The sequence below is a fragment of the Cynocephalus volans genome, chromosome 11, assembly GCF_027409185.1.
Source record: "Cynocephalus volans isolate mCynVol1 chromosome 11, mCynVol1.pri, whole genome shotgun sequence".
NCBI lineage: Eukaryota > Metazoa > Chordata > Mammalia > Dermoptera > Cynocephalidae > Cynocephalus > Cynocephalus volans.
The window spans coordinates 128,295,769-128,315,419 of record NC_084470.1 but is presented as its reverse complement, the minus strand read 5'-3'; the positions used below and the strand labels follow the sequence as shown (position 1 = coordinate 128,315,419).

The 19,651-nt window shown below is 34.6% G+C and overlaps 1 protein-coding gene across 5 annotated transcripts in view; it reads right to left on the bottom strand.

Moving 5' to 3' along the window:
- DENND1B (DENN domain containing 1B) overlaps positions 1-19,651 on the bottom strand; it is a 256,636-nt gene that overhangs the window by 185,816 nt on the left and 51,169 nt on the right. Inside the window, exon 1 of one of the 5 annotated variants that reach the window (XM_063114159.1) lies at positions 12,494-12,566. The exons of the other annotated variants lie outside the window; for them this stretch is intronic. Within the exon in view, the coding sequence (XP_062970229.1) occupies positions 12,494-12,512 (19 nt within the window). The 5' untranslated portion in view covers positions 12,513-12,566. Of the gene's footprint in view, positions 1-12,493; positions 12,567-19,651 lie in introns of those variants that run through there. 5 annotated transcript variants of the gene reach the window in all.

Genomic DNA, 19,651 nt, shown 5'->3' with positions numbered 1-19,651 from the left:
AGCAATTCCTCAGCACCTACGGGATACCCCTGGGGAACCACAGAAATATTAAAAGATAATGAATACCTCAGAATGGGACAGAGACCCAGAAGGTGCTCAGAGGCTATCAAGCTGGCAACAATTGAGTCTAAATATCAATGTGATATCATGTATATCCTCAAGTTAGAGAAGCCTAAGGATTTCTAAGTAACACCTTTAAAAAATGTCAACAATAAATATAAAGAAACTTGTTAATGAAAAGGTGTAACAATAAGCAAAATGAGCATAACCTGAGTATTACATTTCAGTTCTCGGGTCTCTCTTGACATACTGTAAAAGAACAAATGAAAGAAGTAGAGATGTGAATAGATATTTCATTATGTTTCTGATTAGATTTGTTGTTTTATTTCTAAACTCTTTCCTGATGGTATTCAGAATCTCCTTGAACTCATAATGGGAATATTTCATCAACTGTTCAGGTCAAAATTATGATTAGTAAATATAACACTGACTCTGGCAACAAGAATCATTTTCTCAAAGGGGAAGAAAACTATTAATCTGAACATGCTTACTAATGATTAAGTCCTAGAGTAATTTTCACCCATTTTCCTAAAAATATACAATTATCATGTTATTGGGGATTACATTTAAAAAGACTGTTGTGTATTTCAAATAGAAAACAAGTAACCTGGTTTTGAGACCAGCTGGGATGGGTTGTACTTCTAAGTAGACTGCAAGAACAAACAGTTTCACAAGAATAATTATGTGAGATTACAGATGAAAATAACCACATATTTTAGATTATAGGCTAGCGGGGTCTCCTCTCCCTGCACAGCAGGCTTCTTCACATTCCACTAAAACAGGGACTGCTCTAAACCTCCTAGCTTCCATCCTAAAGTGTCCAAGGAACCTAATGTTTGAAAGTGCTTCCCAATGTCCAACTGAATCTCTCATAAGAGAATTTAACTCTTTTCTCTCCTGTTGAAAAGCTCAAAGGAAAATGGATCATCCCCACATGTAATTTAAAACAAACTCAAACACTGTTACTGAAACTCTATTTCCTATTCCTCACAAATTATTTCCTCTATATAAATGCAATGGTTTTCCACCCTTTATGCTCATTAGAATTACTAAAGAATCATCGTTAGGAAAAAGTGACCCCTTCACTCCACCCCATACCATATGAGACATCTGCAATTTTTTCAAAACTCCCCAGGTGGTTCTAATGCGCAGCTGGGGCTGAGAACCACTGCTTCAACTTTTCTGTTAAAAAAATAATAATAATAACTCTCAAGCTTTTTAAAATCTTTCTGCCTTTTCTCAAGTTTCAAATATTGTTTCTAACTGGTCTCAAAACTAGAACATGATATATAATGCCATATGTAAAACATAAGTGCTTTTTATAGATGTTCATAAGCATAAATAAAGCAAAATTCTGTATCTCAAGCTCAATTTTCCCAATGACTTCATCACCCCAGTCCCTTAACTAGTGTCTAAAACTGAATCATATCCATCTCATTCTACTAATGGAAGCCAGGCACCAAAGCTAAACATCTCAGACTCAGGCCTTAACATGCCTTCTTCATCCTCTATATGTAATCAGCTGCGTAATCATGTTAGTTCTTCCTTTGAAATGTAGCTCTCATCCATTCTCTTCCATATTCATGCTGCTCTAAATCCTCACTGCCTAACTAGTCTTCCTGCCACTCAGCTCTTCTCAACCCACTGCCACTAAATTGATCTTCTGAAATAAGTGTTTTTATTACTCCTCCCTTCACAGAAAAATGTTTAGTGATTCTCTACTGCTTACCCTAACAAAACCCAACTCCTCAAACTACATATTTAATGCCTCAAATAAAATACTCAAATTTTAACACAATATATAACTCCATATATTAAGACCAGTCAGTGTAGCAAAATTCTGTACTTTCTACCAGAATCCATCCTACTTAAGTGTATATCCCACTACACTCTAATACAAAATTTCTACTCAACCCAGGTATCCTGTCTTTCATGTAAATTAAGTTTATTCCCAATTCCAAGGATGAACTCATACTCCAACACATGCTATGCCCCTTTCCTGAAATCCTATGTTCTCTTTTCTCCATTTTTCCAAACCCTATGCACTGTTCTGGACCTATGCTATGAGGCCTTCCCAAAATACAGCACCACACAGACTGTCCCATTTCCAGGCAATACTTATCATCTCAACCAATTATTTTGAAATATACTATACTGCCTTATACTGCTACTCAACTATTTCATTTGTTTCTCCTCATTTAAATAAAGCTCCAATTCCTGATATATATTTTATTGAATTTTTTATTGAATTTATTTTTCATTCTCTCCATTAAATGAACAACATATATAGTGCATATAAAATTCTTCCCTATCATAACAATTCCTTCTAAGTAAATTTCATGAAATTAATTTGCTTATTTTGAGAAGTAGCCAGGCTACTCTACCATAAGTCTGATCAATTCTGATTTAAAGGTAGATTCATATAATGAACCTAGTATTTGTTTATATCAAAGAGAGTCAAGCACTCTGCCCTTATGTGTTTTCACTATATATTCTCCCTAAAGATAACAAGAAAGTCAGCAAGGTAAAGTCATTATCAATTAAGAAAGCACCATACTTCAAGAAAGAGTGGGCAATTAAATAGTTATCATGTAGAATAAAGAGTAATTATACAGAAAATGTCCTTGGATATTTGCCACTGATGTGTTTTTAGTTAGCCTCCATAGTGTATAGCACAGTAGTTCTCAATCTGTTTGGTTTCGGGACTGATTCATAGTCTTAAATATCATTGTGGTTGTCAGAGAACTTTCACGTGAGTTCTAGCAAATGATGTTTACTATATCAAAAGTTAAAGCTTAGAAATTAGTAGAACACAAACATCTACATGTACACATTTCATTAGTCACCAGAGTGATAACTTCATCACATCCTGAAGCCTCCAGGAAAAGTCCACAATAAACTTGTGAAAAATGAGATTTAAAAAAGGCTAATAACATCTCGGCATTACTATGAAAACAGTTTTCATCTCACAGAACCGCTGAAAGTACTCCAGGAAACCCCCACAGGCTCCCAGACTACACTTTGAGAACCACAGGTATAGCACAAAGTATTTATAAAACAGCGTAAAACAATGTTTAGATGTGGTATAAAAACACCAAGTTTCAAGGATCTGGATCCCCATACCAGCCAGTCACCAAAGGTAAAAAAAAGTGGCAGTAAGCAAAAAAAAATTTTTACTATTTTCTTTAAAACCTGAGGAAAAAGTCAAACCATATTATTATTTATTACACAAATATATTCCCTCTTTATAAGTACAAAAGGAGAAAAGGAGATTTCAAGATTAAATGCCTTTAGGGTACACAGGTATACCTACACATATAGGTAAAATAAATGAGTGGAATGAGCCTATAGGAGAGAACAGAAAATGGAAGGAAATGTAGTAAAACATAAATCCCATGCCCCTACTCAAGAAGGCAGCCATTATTCAGCTCAGCCATATGGAAGGTGGGCCCAGTGTTGACAGATACTTCTGATTTTTCCGGAGAAGCCAGAACTTTAATTTAAAAAATCACCTAATTTTTAAGTTGGGAAAAATAATTAAACGTTTCATAAATATTGTATGAGCCAAATAAGGTGTGTCTGGGTGCCATTATTTTTAACCTCTGTATTAAGTTAGAAAACAGAAAAATTCTTTAAGGTTGATCACATGTTTAAAGTAAACAACTGCTTGAAATATTTTTTATCTGTTCTGAGGGCTTTTAGACTAAAGATGTTTTTTGTTCAATAAGTTCATTTAAGTGTGCCACACTAAACACAGGAGAATCCCACCTAATTATTTTGACTCTAAGGTAACATTTTATAACAAAAATGAACATTGATATTATTAACAAACCAGGTTCCCTGAAATTAAGAACTGCACTTTAAAAAAATAAGTCAGACACAGGTTGTTTAATCATAATTGATACATATGTACATTACAGAAATTTAACATTTTTGAGATGTCTGAATAAAGCACACTATCAAAAAAAAAAATACATCCTCAAAATAGAATAGAGTTTACCACTCAAAGAAGTAACTTACCGAAGCTCATAAATGTTAATATTGCCATATGAAAACTCTATGATTCAACATAAAAGACAACTGAAATCTCAAAGGTATTAGCCACCAGAGAGTTTTGAGGAATAGTGGACACTACTTTATTCTGGTAACTTCTTGAGAGTATTCACATCACAACTTGGAAGAAAAAAAATGACAAAATCAGATAGCCAAAAGGACAAAAACAGATAAAACAGATAAGCAAAGGAATCAAAGAGAGAATTATGTCATTTGGAACAACAAACAGAATCACACATTTAGAAAATAATTATAATGATTAGAAACTGTATTAGAAAGATAAAACAAACTGAAAAAAGGAATAAATTTTATATTCATGAGATACAGACCAAAAATATCCTTATATTTAGCTGTGTATACTAACACCAGGTTATCCTCTAAGAAAGTGAGCAATTAATTCCAGTTTAAGGTTGTTCTACAACAAGTCCTACAAAATTAAAACAATAGAAGAGCTGGGAGATCGTGATTTAAACTTTAAAACCTTAGGCAGCATATAACTATATCATCAGTGAATTCTTAGAAAATTCATGGTATGGTAGTTAAGGGGCTGGGTTGTGCAGCCAGACTTCACATAGACATGTCACGCGTTGCCACTCACTAGCTTCCCATCATCTCTCTCAGTTTACTGAACACTCAGTGCCTCAGTTTTCTTCCTCCGTAAAGTAATGATAACAATAGCCACCTTGCGGGATGTTGCTAGGATGAGTGGAGATTATACACACACATACATATATGTATTGGTGAGAACAGGGCCCACCACATCAGAAACCTTATATTACTATTAGCTGTCATTAGTATTCATTATTGTAAGTCAATAGACAAAAAAATGCTGAGAAATAGTTGCAGAAATTAGGCCATGTGAATGGAGATAATGCATTAGCCACAATGAGAGGTTATTTCTGACTCTTTCTTTCTCCTCACATAAACTACCTCCCCTCACCCAGGACATTCCCAAATCAGGTCACGTGTTTTATAATGCCATCCCCTTCTATACTTCTGCCTTGAGAAATAATTCCTAGCTAGAAAATGATTACATTGAATAATGCTGAATATACTAATTATCCTGATTTGAGCATCACATACTGCACACAAGTACTAATATTCAACTCTGTACCCCACAGATATGTACAATTATGTTTCAATAAAAAAGAAAAAAGAAAAAAGCTTTTTGTATTTATGGCCTTCAACTATTTATTAGTTCAAACCTTAAAACACTGCACTGTAGCTCACCACCACTCCCGCCTGACTTGTCCATTTTACGTGTTTCACCTCCTTTCCCTTTCCTTCAACTCACTCTCAGTTTCTACTTCTTATCTTATCTCTTCTCTCTTACCTCATCACTCAACAGCCAGAACAATCTGTCTCCTCCTCCCTTGCTCTCACCTAGCTCCGTTTCTCATTTTCTAATTTTCTGTCCAGGTAAAAGTGATACTGGGCAGCCACAGGAAGAAGTGTCTGTTGTTACCAAAGGGAATCATAATAACAGAAGAAACATTAAGTTGGTTAAAAAGATGATACCATAGCACAATGAACCTTAGAATATGCCTCAAATAACAGAACACAAGCAGCTGCTTACCCATCTTTATACATGGTTATTCTCAGGAGTAAGTCACATACGTTACTGCAGCCTAGAAGCGGGGGAAATGGGTAAGACCTTAATTATTTTTTAAGGCTGATACCTGATGGACAGAGGAAGGGGAAGCAATTAGTCCAGACTGGTAGATCCAAGCAGGCAGGTGACACAGTGATTAACAACTTAACTTCCATCAGTTCTAATTCGATTGTAACTAAATTCCCAGTGTTGATAATACCCATGTAAGATCAGACAGAGGTCTCCAGATTCTTTTTACACTAGGATTGCAGCTGGCTCCTCCCTGGACTTGTAATAACACTGCCCACTCAAAGACCTACGTATTAACAGAACAGATACCAAAATGCCACAGACCAAATGGGAGAAAGTCTTAATATGTACCAGAGACGTGCACTAGCCTATCTCTCTATTTCCGTAAAGATACATAATCATATTAAATACAGAAATTTGGGAAAACAATGAAGAAAAAGGATCAACAGGCTTTTATCCTCACAGAAAGTAAATATTCAGAGCTTGTCAGAAGTCCATAATGGAGTTTCTTAAGTTCGGGAAAAAGCAAAAGAAAAACATTACATTTCTATTGTTTCTTCAATTTATGGTGTGATTGGTCGGCAATATACAATCTTCGAATTAGGAAGTTAAACACTTATGTTTAAGAATATTAAATCAGAAGACACATTTGGAAATATGCATGTATTTGAACTTAAGTATCCATCTCTGACAGTCACTTGCTTCACCTGTTTTTACAAACACAGCATAGAGACCCCAATGGATGTTTCTCCTCTTATTCTCCTACCTTACCCAACACTTTTTCCTACTTACTGGCTTATTTTATGGTCAGAGGTTAAACTGCTAACCCTTCACCGTCCAGGAAAGTTTTTTTTTTTTCCTCTTTCATAAAAGGTTTTTCACAGCGTGCAGCAGCTGGATTGGCTCCTCTTTGAGAACAAAAGCTATGCCTTTGTCTTCGTTGTCTGGGCATGGAGCCCCTACATCAGAGGAAGCTGCTCCTGCCCAACATGCACAATAATGATATCCTGAGGCCCCACGAAAGCCTGGCCTCTCAGTGCCTAGACTCTCCTCCAACCAGTCAGCCAAAGAGAAAATCCTGTCAAGCACTCAGCTGGAAATTAACTAAGGTATCCTGTGGAGAACCTGATGAAGATGTTATTTGACCATATGGTAGAACTTTCCATTGGTTAACACGAAGATAGGAGAAAACTTTTAGAACTCAATGCTTTACCAATCTTGCTCAGCAATTCACACATGGGTCAGTAATTGTATTTTACTAACATACAACCCCTTCCTCTATACGTTCTCTTAAAATAATACAAGGCTTATTTATGACATTCTAATCTCTTGCATTTAAAACTCTGCCTAACTAAAGGATACATTCAAAAAAGATTACAATAGATTATTTTTTTTATTTGCAGTTTTGCATAAGATATTTCTCATTAGAAACTTTATTATTATATTTATGACGGAAGAAACTGGTCAAAATGCAGAGGTCAAAAGAAAACTGTCACATCTCTTCACATGGCTTAATATTTATTTATTTTACAAGCTATTTAATGTTGAACAAAGGAGAAATAGTAAACCAAGAACAGGTATTTGATTAAAATTTAGAAATGGAAGTAAAGTAGTATATAAATCAAACAATACTTAAAAAAACTATTTGTAAATTTTTCTTACCCTGTAAAATGTTAAACATGGAAAAATTTTAATTTGGTTATATGATGGCAGTAAAAGAAGAATTCTCTCAAGTATGTTATGGGGGAGTTCATGAATATTTACAATGATTATGGGGAGGACTGCAGTTTTTAAAATATAATCTTATAATTCACATTCATGGCAACAACCAATATTGAAAAATATTAAGTGAAAACTATATTACATATGATTACAATCACATTAAATAAGTTCATACTGAAGTCTGAAAGGTAATGCACAAAAATAATGTTTTTGTGTTATTGGTATGAAAAGAATAATCTTTTCCTTTTTCCAAAATTGTCCATAACACATTATGTTAATAATTTTTAAAATTAGGAAAACTTTGCAGAATAACTGAAGTAGTTCAAACACCACAAATGGATCGCAATTAGTGAATGTGCAACCACTGTATACAGAATCCAAAATTAAAGAATAAATCACTTAGTACATACTCCAAACAGTAATATAAATTGATTCACCAAATTTTAGGAGAAATATAAACCTGCTTTTTTTTAAATCTATAATGATGATTAGCCTGAGAAATTCAAGAGGTCATGACCAACAAACTTAACAAAAGAAATAAATTTATTCTTAGAGGGAAAAAAATCAATGCTTATACATAGCAGATGTCTGGCTTAGAGGAGTATATTCCTACTCTTTTAAAAGTCACATCTAAGTCTGGCAAAAATCTACATCTGGCAAAGAAAAACATTTAAATTGAAGACTCTGGAACAAAGGGGATAAGCAATGACTGGCAGGATATGTTAAATACTTCAGACCTACTTCAGTAGAAAAAAAGTATGAAAAATTTAACAAAACTAAAAACATTTGATACAACAGAAAAGTACAATTATAAGAAAATTAATTTTGGGTAAATCTGTATGATATACAAATAATATAAACTTTAACAGAATGGTACAAAACCCAAAACTGATTGGGTCTATCATGTCTACCATTAAATATATTTTCTATCCATGAATTATGCCACAAGTAAAATGAAGGAAAAAAAGACCACCCATTGACATAGGAAAGACATAAGGGAAACACCTAAAAATGTTAACAATGGTAATTTCTAAAATATGGCATTATGACATATTTTCTTATATATGTATTTATTTTCCAAATTTCCATCAATAAGAATGCATATTTATACTTACATATATGTATCATATATTTATATATCAGTATTGAACTACTGTTAAAATTAACATAGAAGAAAACTTAGCTATTTTTTAGAGTACCTTAACTTCGAAAAGAATGCTTTACAACAAAATATTTTCATTTGAAAGTATTTCTATATCACAGTCACTTCTTCCAACAAACTGAAAATCAAGTGCTATGCATGTGTGAGAGGTCAAGCTCCTTGGACTGGGGTAAGCTCCTGAAATCATACAAGCTGCCAATTTAGTAGAGGCATGAGTGGCCAACTGCTTGTGGACCTCCTTAAATTCTTTCCCCCTTCTTCCTCAGCACTTGATCATAAAACTAGAGATTACTTTTCCAACCTCCTTTATTCCTAAGTACCGCCATGTGACTAAGTTCTTAGCAAGGAAAGTGATGTATCAAATTTTTCCCTGCCTTGCCTTAGAAGAAATTTCTTGCCTGAAATATTTTTCTTTCCTGTACTGTGGCTTGAACTCTGACAAAGTAGCCCAGCTTTGACTCTGCAGATAAGAACAAGTCTAGAGAATAGCAGAACAAGAGGTAAGGAACATGGATCCCTGAGTAACTTCACAGAATAGTGCCCTGTAGCCAGACCACCTGCTTCTAAACTTCCTTATCATTTAAGCTTCTGTATTTGGAGGATGTTTGCTTTTTGTTTTTTGTTTTTATAACAGCAGATTGGCCCTTATTCTTTCGAATAGAGCACTAAATAACAGAATGGACAATCCTGAAAGAAAAACTGATTTAGAAGAGCAGCATTATGGATTATTTTAAAACAAATAGCAGGAGAAAAGGGACCAGAAAAAAACTTATATCTCTAGCACCCAGTACTGTGTTTAGAACAAAGTAGTCTCTCAATTAATGTCTGACAAGTAAATGAATGAAAGAATGAATGAGTGGAATGGCCTCAATAACAAAAGGGACACAAAAGAGAAAACACACAAGATAGTTGTAGATGAACAGCATAAAAATCCACATTAACTCAAACAAGACAAATCACCTCTTTATACCAAACTTGACATATTAGATAAGGAAAATTCTGCATTCTTATCAGTATTTGCTCAAAGTTCAGAATTCAAGGTACAGAATCTTGAATTATTTCTAAATGTCTAGATCCTGATTAGTTTCTCCTTGATTACAGTACCAAATACAGCCCAAATATTGGAGGTAGAGTGGCTCTAGTTGACTATCTTCTCTGCAAAATACATGTGCTTCAAGTGTTTTTTATTGCCTGAGAATGCTACACAGTTCCATAGGAAGAGTTTTATAAAATACCCTGGGTTTTGGCAGGAAGACTAAATAAAATTTAAAAACTCAAGTTGAGCATTACCTCAGAGTCTTTACCATTACACTAAGAAAAAAAAAATCATTACTCTGAGGCTACTTCTCATGAGTTTTTGAGCACATTTCCTTTGTTGGAACTAGTGATCTACAGTTCTGCTCAACAGTTCATGCTCACTTCAGTGAGAGCTATGTGACATTCAATTTTCAATGTGTATTTAGACTTTATTAATTTAAAAAGATACTACTAGAAAATATAGGTTGAAATAACTGTAAAACAACCCTCTCTCTAGAGTTCATAAGCTGCAGATTAAAACATTTATTGAATTTGAATAGCAAAAATTTTGAGTTACTGGGAACTAAAGACATCTAATCCAATCTATTCATTTTGAGACTCAAAGAGATGAAATGATTTTCCCAATTCTTATATTTTATGTTGAAATGATAAAGTTTATACATGTCATAGAAAACCTCCCGGAGATGATTATTAATAAACGTGTTACTGTAACCTTTCTCTACACATGTCCACACTATATTCCTGTTACACTAGCATGGCTATTCATTAGATTCCAGACTCCACTGATCTGGCATGCCTTTCTCTTCCGACTGCTACCCACATTTATACCACTCTTTCTGAAAACAGCTTCCTCCTTTTTGAGACTGCTGAGTACACACCCAAGCCTCTATTTCTTGGAATGTCTCTTTGAAACTATTTCATAAATGAGATTTCTCAATACTGGTATTCATGCAAAACATTAAAAATCTGTTGGCACCATTCTTGAAAACCCCCCGGTACTGCCTAATTGTACATGCAAAGGTCTATTCTCAGTCCAAATTGTCCTTCATCCTGTCAGCCACCACCAGCACTTGCCCATCCCCTACCCTATCCCAGTGGTTCCAACTGCATACACAGGACCTTTTAGAGACACTGTTCCTCTACTACAACCATTTACATAAGGCAGCATATAAATATGCCAGCAATATCTCCCATACAACATTGGGACAGCCATCTCCCCCCCCCCCAAGTGGTTGGTTGGATCTACACACCATCATGGCCCTATTCCTTTAGACAATGGCTTCAAACTTTCAGATGCATAACAATCATCTGGGAAACTTCTTCAAAAATGTAGATTTCACTCCCACCTCTTAATGCAATCTAAAGTATGCCCCAGGAACCTGATTTTTCAATCTATCAATCGACAGCTCCAAACACATACTAACAAACACTGAATAGCAGCGCTTTTTATAAACCTGTGAACAACCATCTAGAAACATTCCTCTTGAGAGACATGACAAAACTCCCTCAAAAAAAGGAGATTTTTTGCATTCTCTATTAAACTTGTTTGCCTCTATCTAGTAAGTATTACGAGAGGTTCTCCTACTTAATCATTACAATGAGAATGCAGCAATGATCCTTAGTAATTCTCAGGCCTTTCCTTAGCTACACAAGAAAGACATTCACAGAAATAGCAAGAATCTAATTCGTTAAAGGCTGGGAAGCTTCAAGATTCAAATTAGGTAAAAATTGGTAAATTTAAAAAATAAGTATTTAGAATTGTGCTTCGACCAAAAAAAAAAAAAAGGTCTGGCTTTCTGCTTTAGTTCAGTTACACATCTCCCTTAAGTTTAAGGAACTGTGTTTCCAATCACCTAGTCTCTTAGAAAATAATGCATTGCTCAGGTCTACAGATTAAATTCCCATTATTATGCTGAAATTGCATTAGAAAGGAAAGGGATAATGTATGGATCTTCCTTGGAAAGCAGATAACCTAGTTCATTTTCTTCCAGCAGGATGTGACTACCTCTTAATTTCCTGTAATTTATTTTCTCTATGTACATTCCCTTTCAACTGATTTTACACTAATTTCTCTGATGCCTGTTTATTATAATTTGTCTCCTCTCTGTTGCTGATCCACTATTAATTAGCATGCATGAGTGCCTATTGTGATATAAAAGGAAAAGAGGAGTAACTAATAACAATTGAAGAAGAAGATCTCATGACAAATTATTCTGACACAATGCTGAATTTTGAGTTTAAGGTGCTATTTTTCACATTTGGACATATATTTTTTCTTTCAAACCCAAAAAGTATCAACATAAAATCCACACGGGGAGTGGCAGCCCAGGTCACAATTCCTTCTTTCCTGGGAGCTGCAGCCTATACTCAGGGTGGGGTTTAAATTGCTACATCTATACTTGGTGAGTCTGACTCCAGGCCAGAGCTGAATAAGCCAAACACATGATCTAATCCGGATCAGTTTCTCACAGAAGACTTGGATTGTTAACTGCAAAACATACAAAATGGGAGATGCTGATACAGAATCACTTTTTTGGCAGAAAGATGACAGAAGATCCTCAGAACTACCATGGTAACTATATTTCCAAAAATTATTTACCCCATCCATGTGATTACCATATCTTTTCCTCTAATCATAGGTATAAAATCTTACAGCAGCACTTTCACAATCAATAAACAGGACATCTGCTTCTAGACAAAAGAAAGTAACAGACTGGATTTACCCTCCTTCTTTAACAACAAAAAATCCAAAAAAATACATGAAACAATTTTCAGACATCAGTTAGTACAGGACAGTGATCCCTGGCAGAGAAGAAAACAAATAAGGTAAGACTTACAATTGCTCGAACTTATCATCTGAAGTTTTCAGGATGTTGCACAAGGAGGAAAAAACCCAGAAAGAACTGGGTGGTCTACCTGGGATGAGAAGATGGATTGTGGAGGTTGGGAGGTTGGAACTAGAGTCGACAGAGAAGATTACTCCAGAAGAAGAAGCTGCACAGAAATAGAGCTCTGGAGCGTTGCAGAGAGGGTTCCCCACCATCCCACTCCAAGTCCCCCAAGTCTTCAGTGGGGTGCTGTTCAGTGCATGCATGTGAGGGAACCACCGGAGGCTGGAGAATCAGCCTCCTGAAAGAAAAAGGGAAACATCCCAGGACCAAGAATAGCTGATGTTCACACCACCTAGGGTGGAAAAACCTCATAATAACCAGTGTATCAGGTACAGTACTCAGAAGGTAATTCCAGTGCAGCTGAGCAAAATCAGCATTAGACTGAAGGTGGCTCTGGTCTCAACTAATAAAGCTTAAAAGCAGCTTCAAATTTTCAACTGTTTCCAAATAATTTAACTATGCCCTACAACAAAAACAAGTGTACCTGAGGCATTTAAGAGGACATAAATAAATCTTGGCAATAAAGTTAAGTCCCAATAGATTAAAAGGATTTAAATCATACAACAAATATTCTCTGGAATTATATTATCAAAATATAAAACAAAGATCATTAGAAAATCCCCCAATTTCTGGAACCTAAATAACACACTTCTAAATAACCCATTGATCAAAGAAGAAATCAAAAGGCAACTAGATGAAAGTGAAAACAAAACTGATAAACTGATTAAAACTAAGAACTCTTCTGAAAGACATTGTTAATTAAGAGAATGAAAAGACAAGACATAGACTATGAGAAAAATTTGCAAATCCAAAGAAGTTATTATATCCTAGATATATTAAAGAACTCTCAAAACTCAGGAAGAAAACTACTCAAAAAAGAAAACATAGGAAAAGATCCAGACACTTCACCAAAAAAAGATATGCAGAATAAAAAGAAAAAGAAAAAGCACATGAATTCATTCTAATAGAACACAATTGAGTCTCAAAAATGCTTCTACCAATTTCTGAGAAAGAGAATGTTTACTTCTAAAATAGAATATGTTTTGTGCTAAAATATTGTTAATAGTTCCATTTAATTACCTTAGGGAAATTTTGTACTATCAAATTTAATTTTATATCATCAAAGCCAATCACTATATGTAGAGTATACTAACACTTACAAAAGCAGATGTATTTCACAGGGCCTAGTTTCCAAAGCCCTATTGTTTCAGGTATAACCTAACTTTTTAAAATTACATATAGAAATGTCAAGTTTGCAAAAGACAGGAAACTTTCCCCAGGCTAAAGTCTCTGTTGTGGATACAGAATTGTAACACAGCAAAGTTGCTGGCTCTCAAGGACAGATGTCCTTGAGAGCAGGTTAACCTACTGATTGATATGTTAAGAAAGTTGCTTTATTGTTATGTAAAAATACTGAGGAAATTGCTGTAGGGGAAGAAAATGTTTGCTAAGAACAAGCTTTTGTTGGTGGATCAACTTAACCTTTTGCAAATTGCATTATGGAATGTCACTTGTTATTTCACTGATGTTACCAGCTTCTATTGTTAAACTATACTTAAACATAACTCCACCTATGTTCTTTTTCTGTAACTTTCTGGCCTGGAGAATAAATACTGAGACAGAACCCCAGCTCAGTGTTAATTTCCTAAAGGAGGAATGTCTCTCTCTTGAGGGTTCTGGGAAATTAACCCCTTCAGGGTGTCTCACTGCTCAGAGGAAATGGGCTTTTAGTAACCCTTTGCATCTCCGTCACTGAGAGGAAGAGAGGTGACAAATCCATGTGAGGCAAAGCAACAACTATAGCCCTGAACTTGCGTTTAGTTCAGGACTGAGAACATAACCTAATTATGAGTGCCAGAGAAAGGGGCATGCAGTTTTAATTCTAACAAGTTGATCAAAGTGGCTCTCATTGAGAATGACCAAAAACTTAAGAATGTAAAGAAATTAGTAGTGCAGATATCTTGGGGAAGAGTTATTTGAGGAAGAGTAAATGAAAAGTGCAAACACTTGAAGAAACATACTTAATCTGTTCCAGGGACAACAAAGCCAGTGTGGCTATAGTTGAAGGAGCAAGGGGAAAGAGTGGTAGAGGGTGAGGTTAGAAATGTATAAAGGGGATTCGAGTCAGATCATATAGGGCCATATAGGTCCCTGGAAGTCTTTAGTTTTTATTTGAATGACTTCAAAGACAGAGGATTGGAAATAGGGAACTATGACCAGGACATCCCTGCATGGGAAGACTGATTCTTGGAAAGTTGAGATCTGAGAATTAAGGTTGTTGACAAATTTTGATTATCATCTACAATGTGCTATGTAATATACTGTGAGAACAACAAAAGTAAGATGAAATCCTTGCTTTGATGAGCTGATAGTCTAGTTGAAGAACTAAAACAAGAATATGATAGAATGTTTAAACTGCAAAGAGCTTTAAGAAAGTCGATAGCTTTTCTTTAACCAAAGGAACTTGAGCCAAGAAAGGGAAAATGATTTACACGAGGTTATATAACGAGTTATTGGTTCAGGTAGCACTAGAAATAAGTTCTCTTAGATTCAAAGTCCAGTATAGCAATAGCATGGAGGAGCAGCTGAAGAAAAAACCACATTTATAAAGCACATCTGCAAAACAGATAAGTGTTTGTCCCATTCACTTGCCTTTATGATTTCCAAAGGTCTGCCCCATAATTTTGGAGAGAAGGAATGAAAAGCGAAGCTGATACCTATGTTGATTAGTAAACCCAGCAGATCGAAAGATAAAGCGCTTCTGTGTTTTAATAAGAAAAGCACTCATAGTTTTCCATATAAAGACTGTATTTTCTCCCTAACAAAAAGACTCTATTTTCCGGAATTTCTCAAGGCTACAAACAAAAAGGATAAGGCAAGTAAATCATTAGCATATGTGTTGATAAAGCTAGCCTCTTTCAAATCAAAATCAAACACCACTGGCTGGTAAAAAATAATGTCCCCTGCCAAAAAGTCTTTTCACTGAAGTACTACTTCTGACATACCCCAAGATAGAAAAACCAATAGAATTCAAGCACATACTCCAAAGATCAACACTTCCAACTCAACCCGACCAAGGATATAGTACCCAAATAAGTACACAAGGTGATTACAATAATGCCATCATTATTTGTACAAGAGTACTGAAAAAGTTTGTGGAAAAATAGAACTGAAAGATAATAAAAATGTTTCCATGAACTTTTTTTTTTGAAGTACCCTCATATATATTAATAGGGAAGATAATCATCTTAAAAGATTTAAACTATTAACATGAATTAAAGTAGATTCTAATGTTAGAATATTAATATCTATAGTAGAATAAGCCCAACGTGAGAGTGTCAATATATAATCTTTAACCAAATTTTTACATAATCATTTGAACCTAATTATCAAATTGACAATTTAAGATAATTATAGACAAGTAACAGTAACACAAAAACATATTTATGTCTTTACCAAAGATTTACTACTCACAAAAATTTTTCAGTTTCAAATATTTAAAAGCTAGGAAGTTCACAACATTAATATCTATATACAGTCTGGCCGGTTGGCTCAGTTGGTTAGAGCGCCACGTTGTAGCACCAAGATCAAGAGTTCGGATCCCCATACCAGTCAGCCACAAAAAATAATAATATCTGTATAATCTCACTATATTAAGAATTGAAATTTTCAGTCCCATGATCCTCTATGGAGAACAGAGTAAATAAAATGGGCATAAACTACACACCTTCCAGGAAAAAAAACCAAAAAACTAAAAACTAAAACTACTTGGTAACCCACTAAACTTCACTTAGAAACCCAATTTTTGGTCCCAGCTCTTCCACTTCATAGCTCTGGAACCTTAGGTGAGCTTTATGTTCATCAGTAAAATAGGGATAGCTCTTGAATCTAACATAGCTGCTGAGAAACTCAAAATTAACTTAAGATGTGTGTAAAAGCCCTTTCGATCTATAAATTACTATGCAGACTTAAATATGAGTATCCTTTTTAGAAGACAATCTGTCAATATGTATCAAAAGCCCAAAATTGACACTAACAATTTAATCAAAGCAGATAATAATACAAGTGCAGTGAGAAGTATGTACAGTAGGTTCATATGATGAAGTTCTAGGCAGCTATTAAATTTGATAAAGCAGATCTCTATTTTCAGACACAGGAAGACAGATTATAGGATACTATGGACAGTAAACCTGTTTACGAAAAACTGCATAATATCAATGGACATATATTCATACAGAGATCTATAATGGAATGTTCAGCAAAATATTAACCCTGATATTCTCTGGGTGATGAAATTCAGGATGATTTTTAGTCTCTTCATGTTTTCTTCTTTTATTTTAATTTTTACAATGGACCTAGACCTTTTCCTCTAAAACATAAAGGCATTTACACTCACGCGTGTACATAGACATACACAGACATACGTACTGACAATATGTGACTACTCTAAGTTCCAGTTTATCCGAGCAAGGAAAAAGTTCTTTCTACCTAAAGAAATCATTGACTTGATTCTATAATTTGGGGCAAATTTCTTAATTTACTCTACTTATCTGATATAAAACCAAGGTGTGCTGGAAAAAGAGTAGGTTTTAGAGTTAAAACCTTGGTTGAAGTATGGCGACTTCATTTTTCTGTACTTCAATTTCCTCAAGTGTAAAACAGGAACATTAGTGTCCATCATATCACAAGATTGGTGAGGAACAAATAAATAATTCATGTGAAAAATACTTTCTAAACATACATTCCAAAATATTGCTAGTAGTAGTACACGCTTATGAACAATATATTGCAAAACAAAAATATATATATAATGGTACAGGATGCAAAAAAACAATGAAAAGAGAAAAAATCAGACATTTAAAAATGAGAAGAAAATGAGTAAAGGGGGAATGTACGAAGAAATATATAAAGACAGGGGAAAAAATGAGCTTAAACTAATAAGAATTTCCATTTTTAAAAAACTGAATAAACAAATGAAGAAGAAATAGTTATAACTTGGCCAAATAGAGAATAAAAAATTTGATCAATATGCACCACATGAATGAGACCTAAAGTACTTAAAATGTAAGTTTCCTATAAAACTACCTTTCACACTTTTATATGAATAAGATGAATGTGATACTTGGCACCTGCCATCAAAAGAATTTACAGCTATTCTATAAAATATAAATAAGCACTATCATCATTTATTAGCATATGTTTAAATGCCTACTAAACAAAGCACCATACTAGGCATAATAGGAATTCAAAGATATATGTGACATTATTTCTTGCTTTTAAAAAATTTACAATTTATTTGAGGAAGACACTGAGTACCAACACAAACATAATCCCAGATCTAAGAACTGGGACACGCATGCAAAAGATAGAACAGAACTATCTTTTGCATGCATGTAGTAACCCAGGGATAAGAGAGATGTTGAATCATCACACCTGTGTCTGAGTCGTATCAGCAGCAAGACAACTTGATGCTAAAACACAGACCATGGAAACGGAGCTAGCCGAGTGCCCCCTGCTTCTGGTCATGATTAAACCCCAAAACTGGAATTACTTCATTACTAGATATTACTTCACTGGCATTAATTAATTGAACATTAAATGAGTAGCAATTCAGTACCCCACCTCTTCAATGTAGGATTCCTACTAAAATGTTCCAAAACTGACAGGAAAACTAAGCCATCAGGAAATAATGGCTATCGCTATCAACTTGATGCTGAGTTCACCCAGCCATTAATTTAAAAAAAAAAAAAAAAGTTGAAGGAGCAATTTTTTAACAAGCTGAAGAAATTCTCAAAAATTATACCGAAAAAGAAAGCTTAGTAAAACCAAGACCAAAGACTAGCTGTGATCCAATATTTTTATTGACTGATTCAGAATAACTCTTCTTAATCACCTCTTTATCAATAAGTGAATCTTCAAATTAGAAGTGGTCACATTCGGGAACCATATTAAAAAAAACAGGGCACTTCCATAAATTAAAAACTGAATTAAAACTTTATTTGATCTGGTAATAATTACAGTTGACCATTCAACAACATGGTGATTAGGGGCACCAATCCCCCCCAAGTCGAAAATCCACACAAATTTTGACTCCCCTCAAACTTAACTTCTTAACTCCTAATAGCCTACTATTAGGTAGGCTACTAAACTGCTTGATTAAGTATGTCATGCATTCATGACATATCTAACTGAAAAATTTCCAATAAATTAACTGAAAAAATCCACATATAAGTGGACCCATGCAGTTCAATCCCACGGTCTTCAAGGGTCAACTGTACTGGATTCTCAAGCACTCAATCTTCTACTAAGAGTAGCAGTTACAGAAGGGGCTTGGAAAGAATCCAAAACCTAAATTTAATAAGCACTATACATATTTCTTTCCCACTGGAGTGGATTGTAAACTCCTTTGGTGGCTGGGGCCGTTATCATCTCTACATTCCTTTTAGCCATCAAGAGTGGCTTTATACATTTGGAGGGATTGACAAATAAATGAACACACAAACATGCAATTTAACAAACAAACACGTGCCACAGAGATTTAAAGTTTAACAGAATACTTTGAGTATACAGGAAACTAACTAACTGGTTATTAAAGACAGGTTCCAGAAACGGAAGAAATGCGAGAGAATGTGAAGGTAACTCGATTGGGAAAAAGAAGAGGCGATCACTACAACAGGGCCTCCACTGCAAACAGGGGAAGAAAAATGGCACTGAGAGATGACACAAATGCCAGGTGGAAGGTCTAAAAGAAAAATGGAGGAAAACAGACAAGAAGGCAAAACAAAGAGATGTTAGAAGCTAACTGAGCAATACTGAGAAGTCTAAACAGAATCAGTAGACTTATGTCTCTTCAGGGCAGAAATCATGCTTTTATAAATCTTATTTTAAGAACTGAATAATGGTTTTCTTGACAAAAATAACATGCAGCTATGATGTATAACGAATCAATATGCAGTATATGATGTATTGAAATGACATGCTATACCCAACAAATGTGTACAAGTAAATGTTAAAATTAAAAAAAAAACTCATAAAAGAAAAAAATAAATAACATGCTGTGGTCACAAATGCAGAAGTGAACTGGCATTATTAAAAAATTAAACA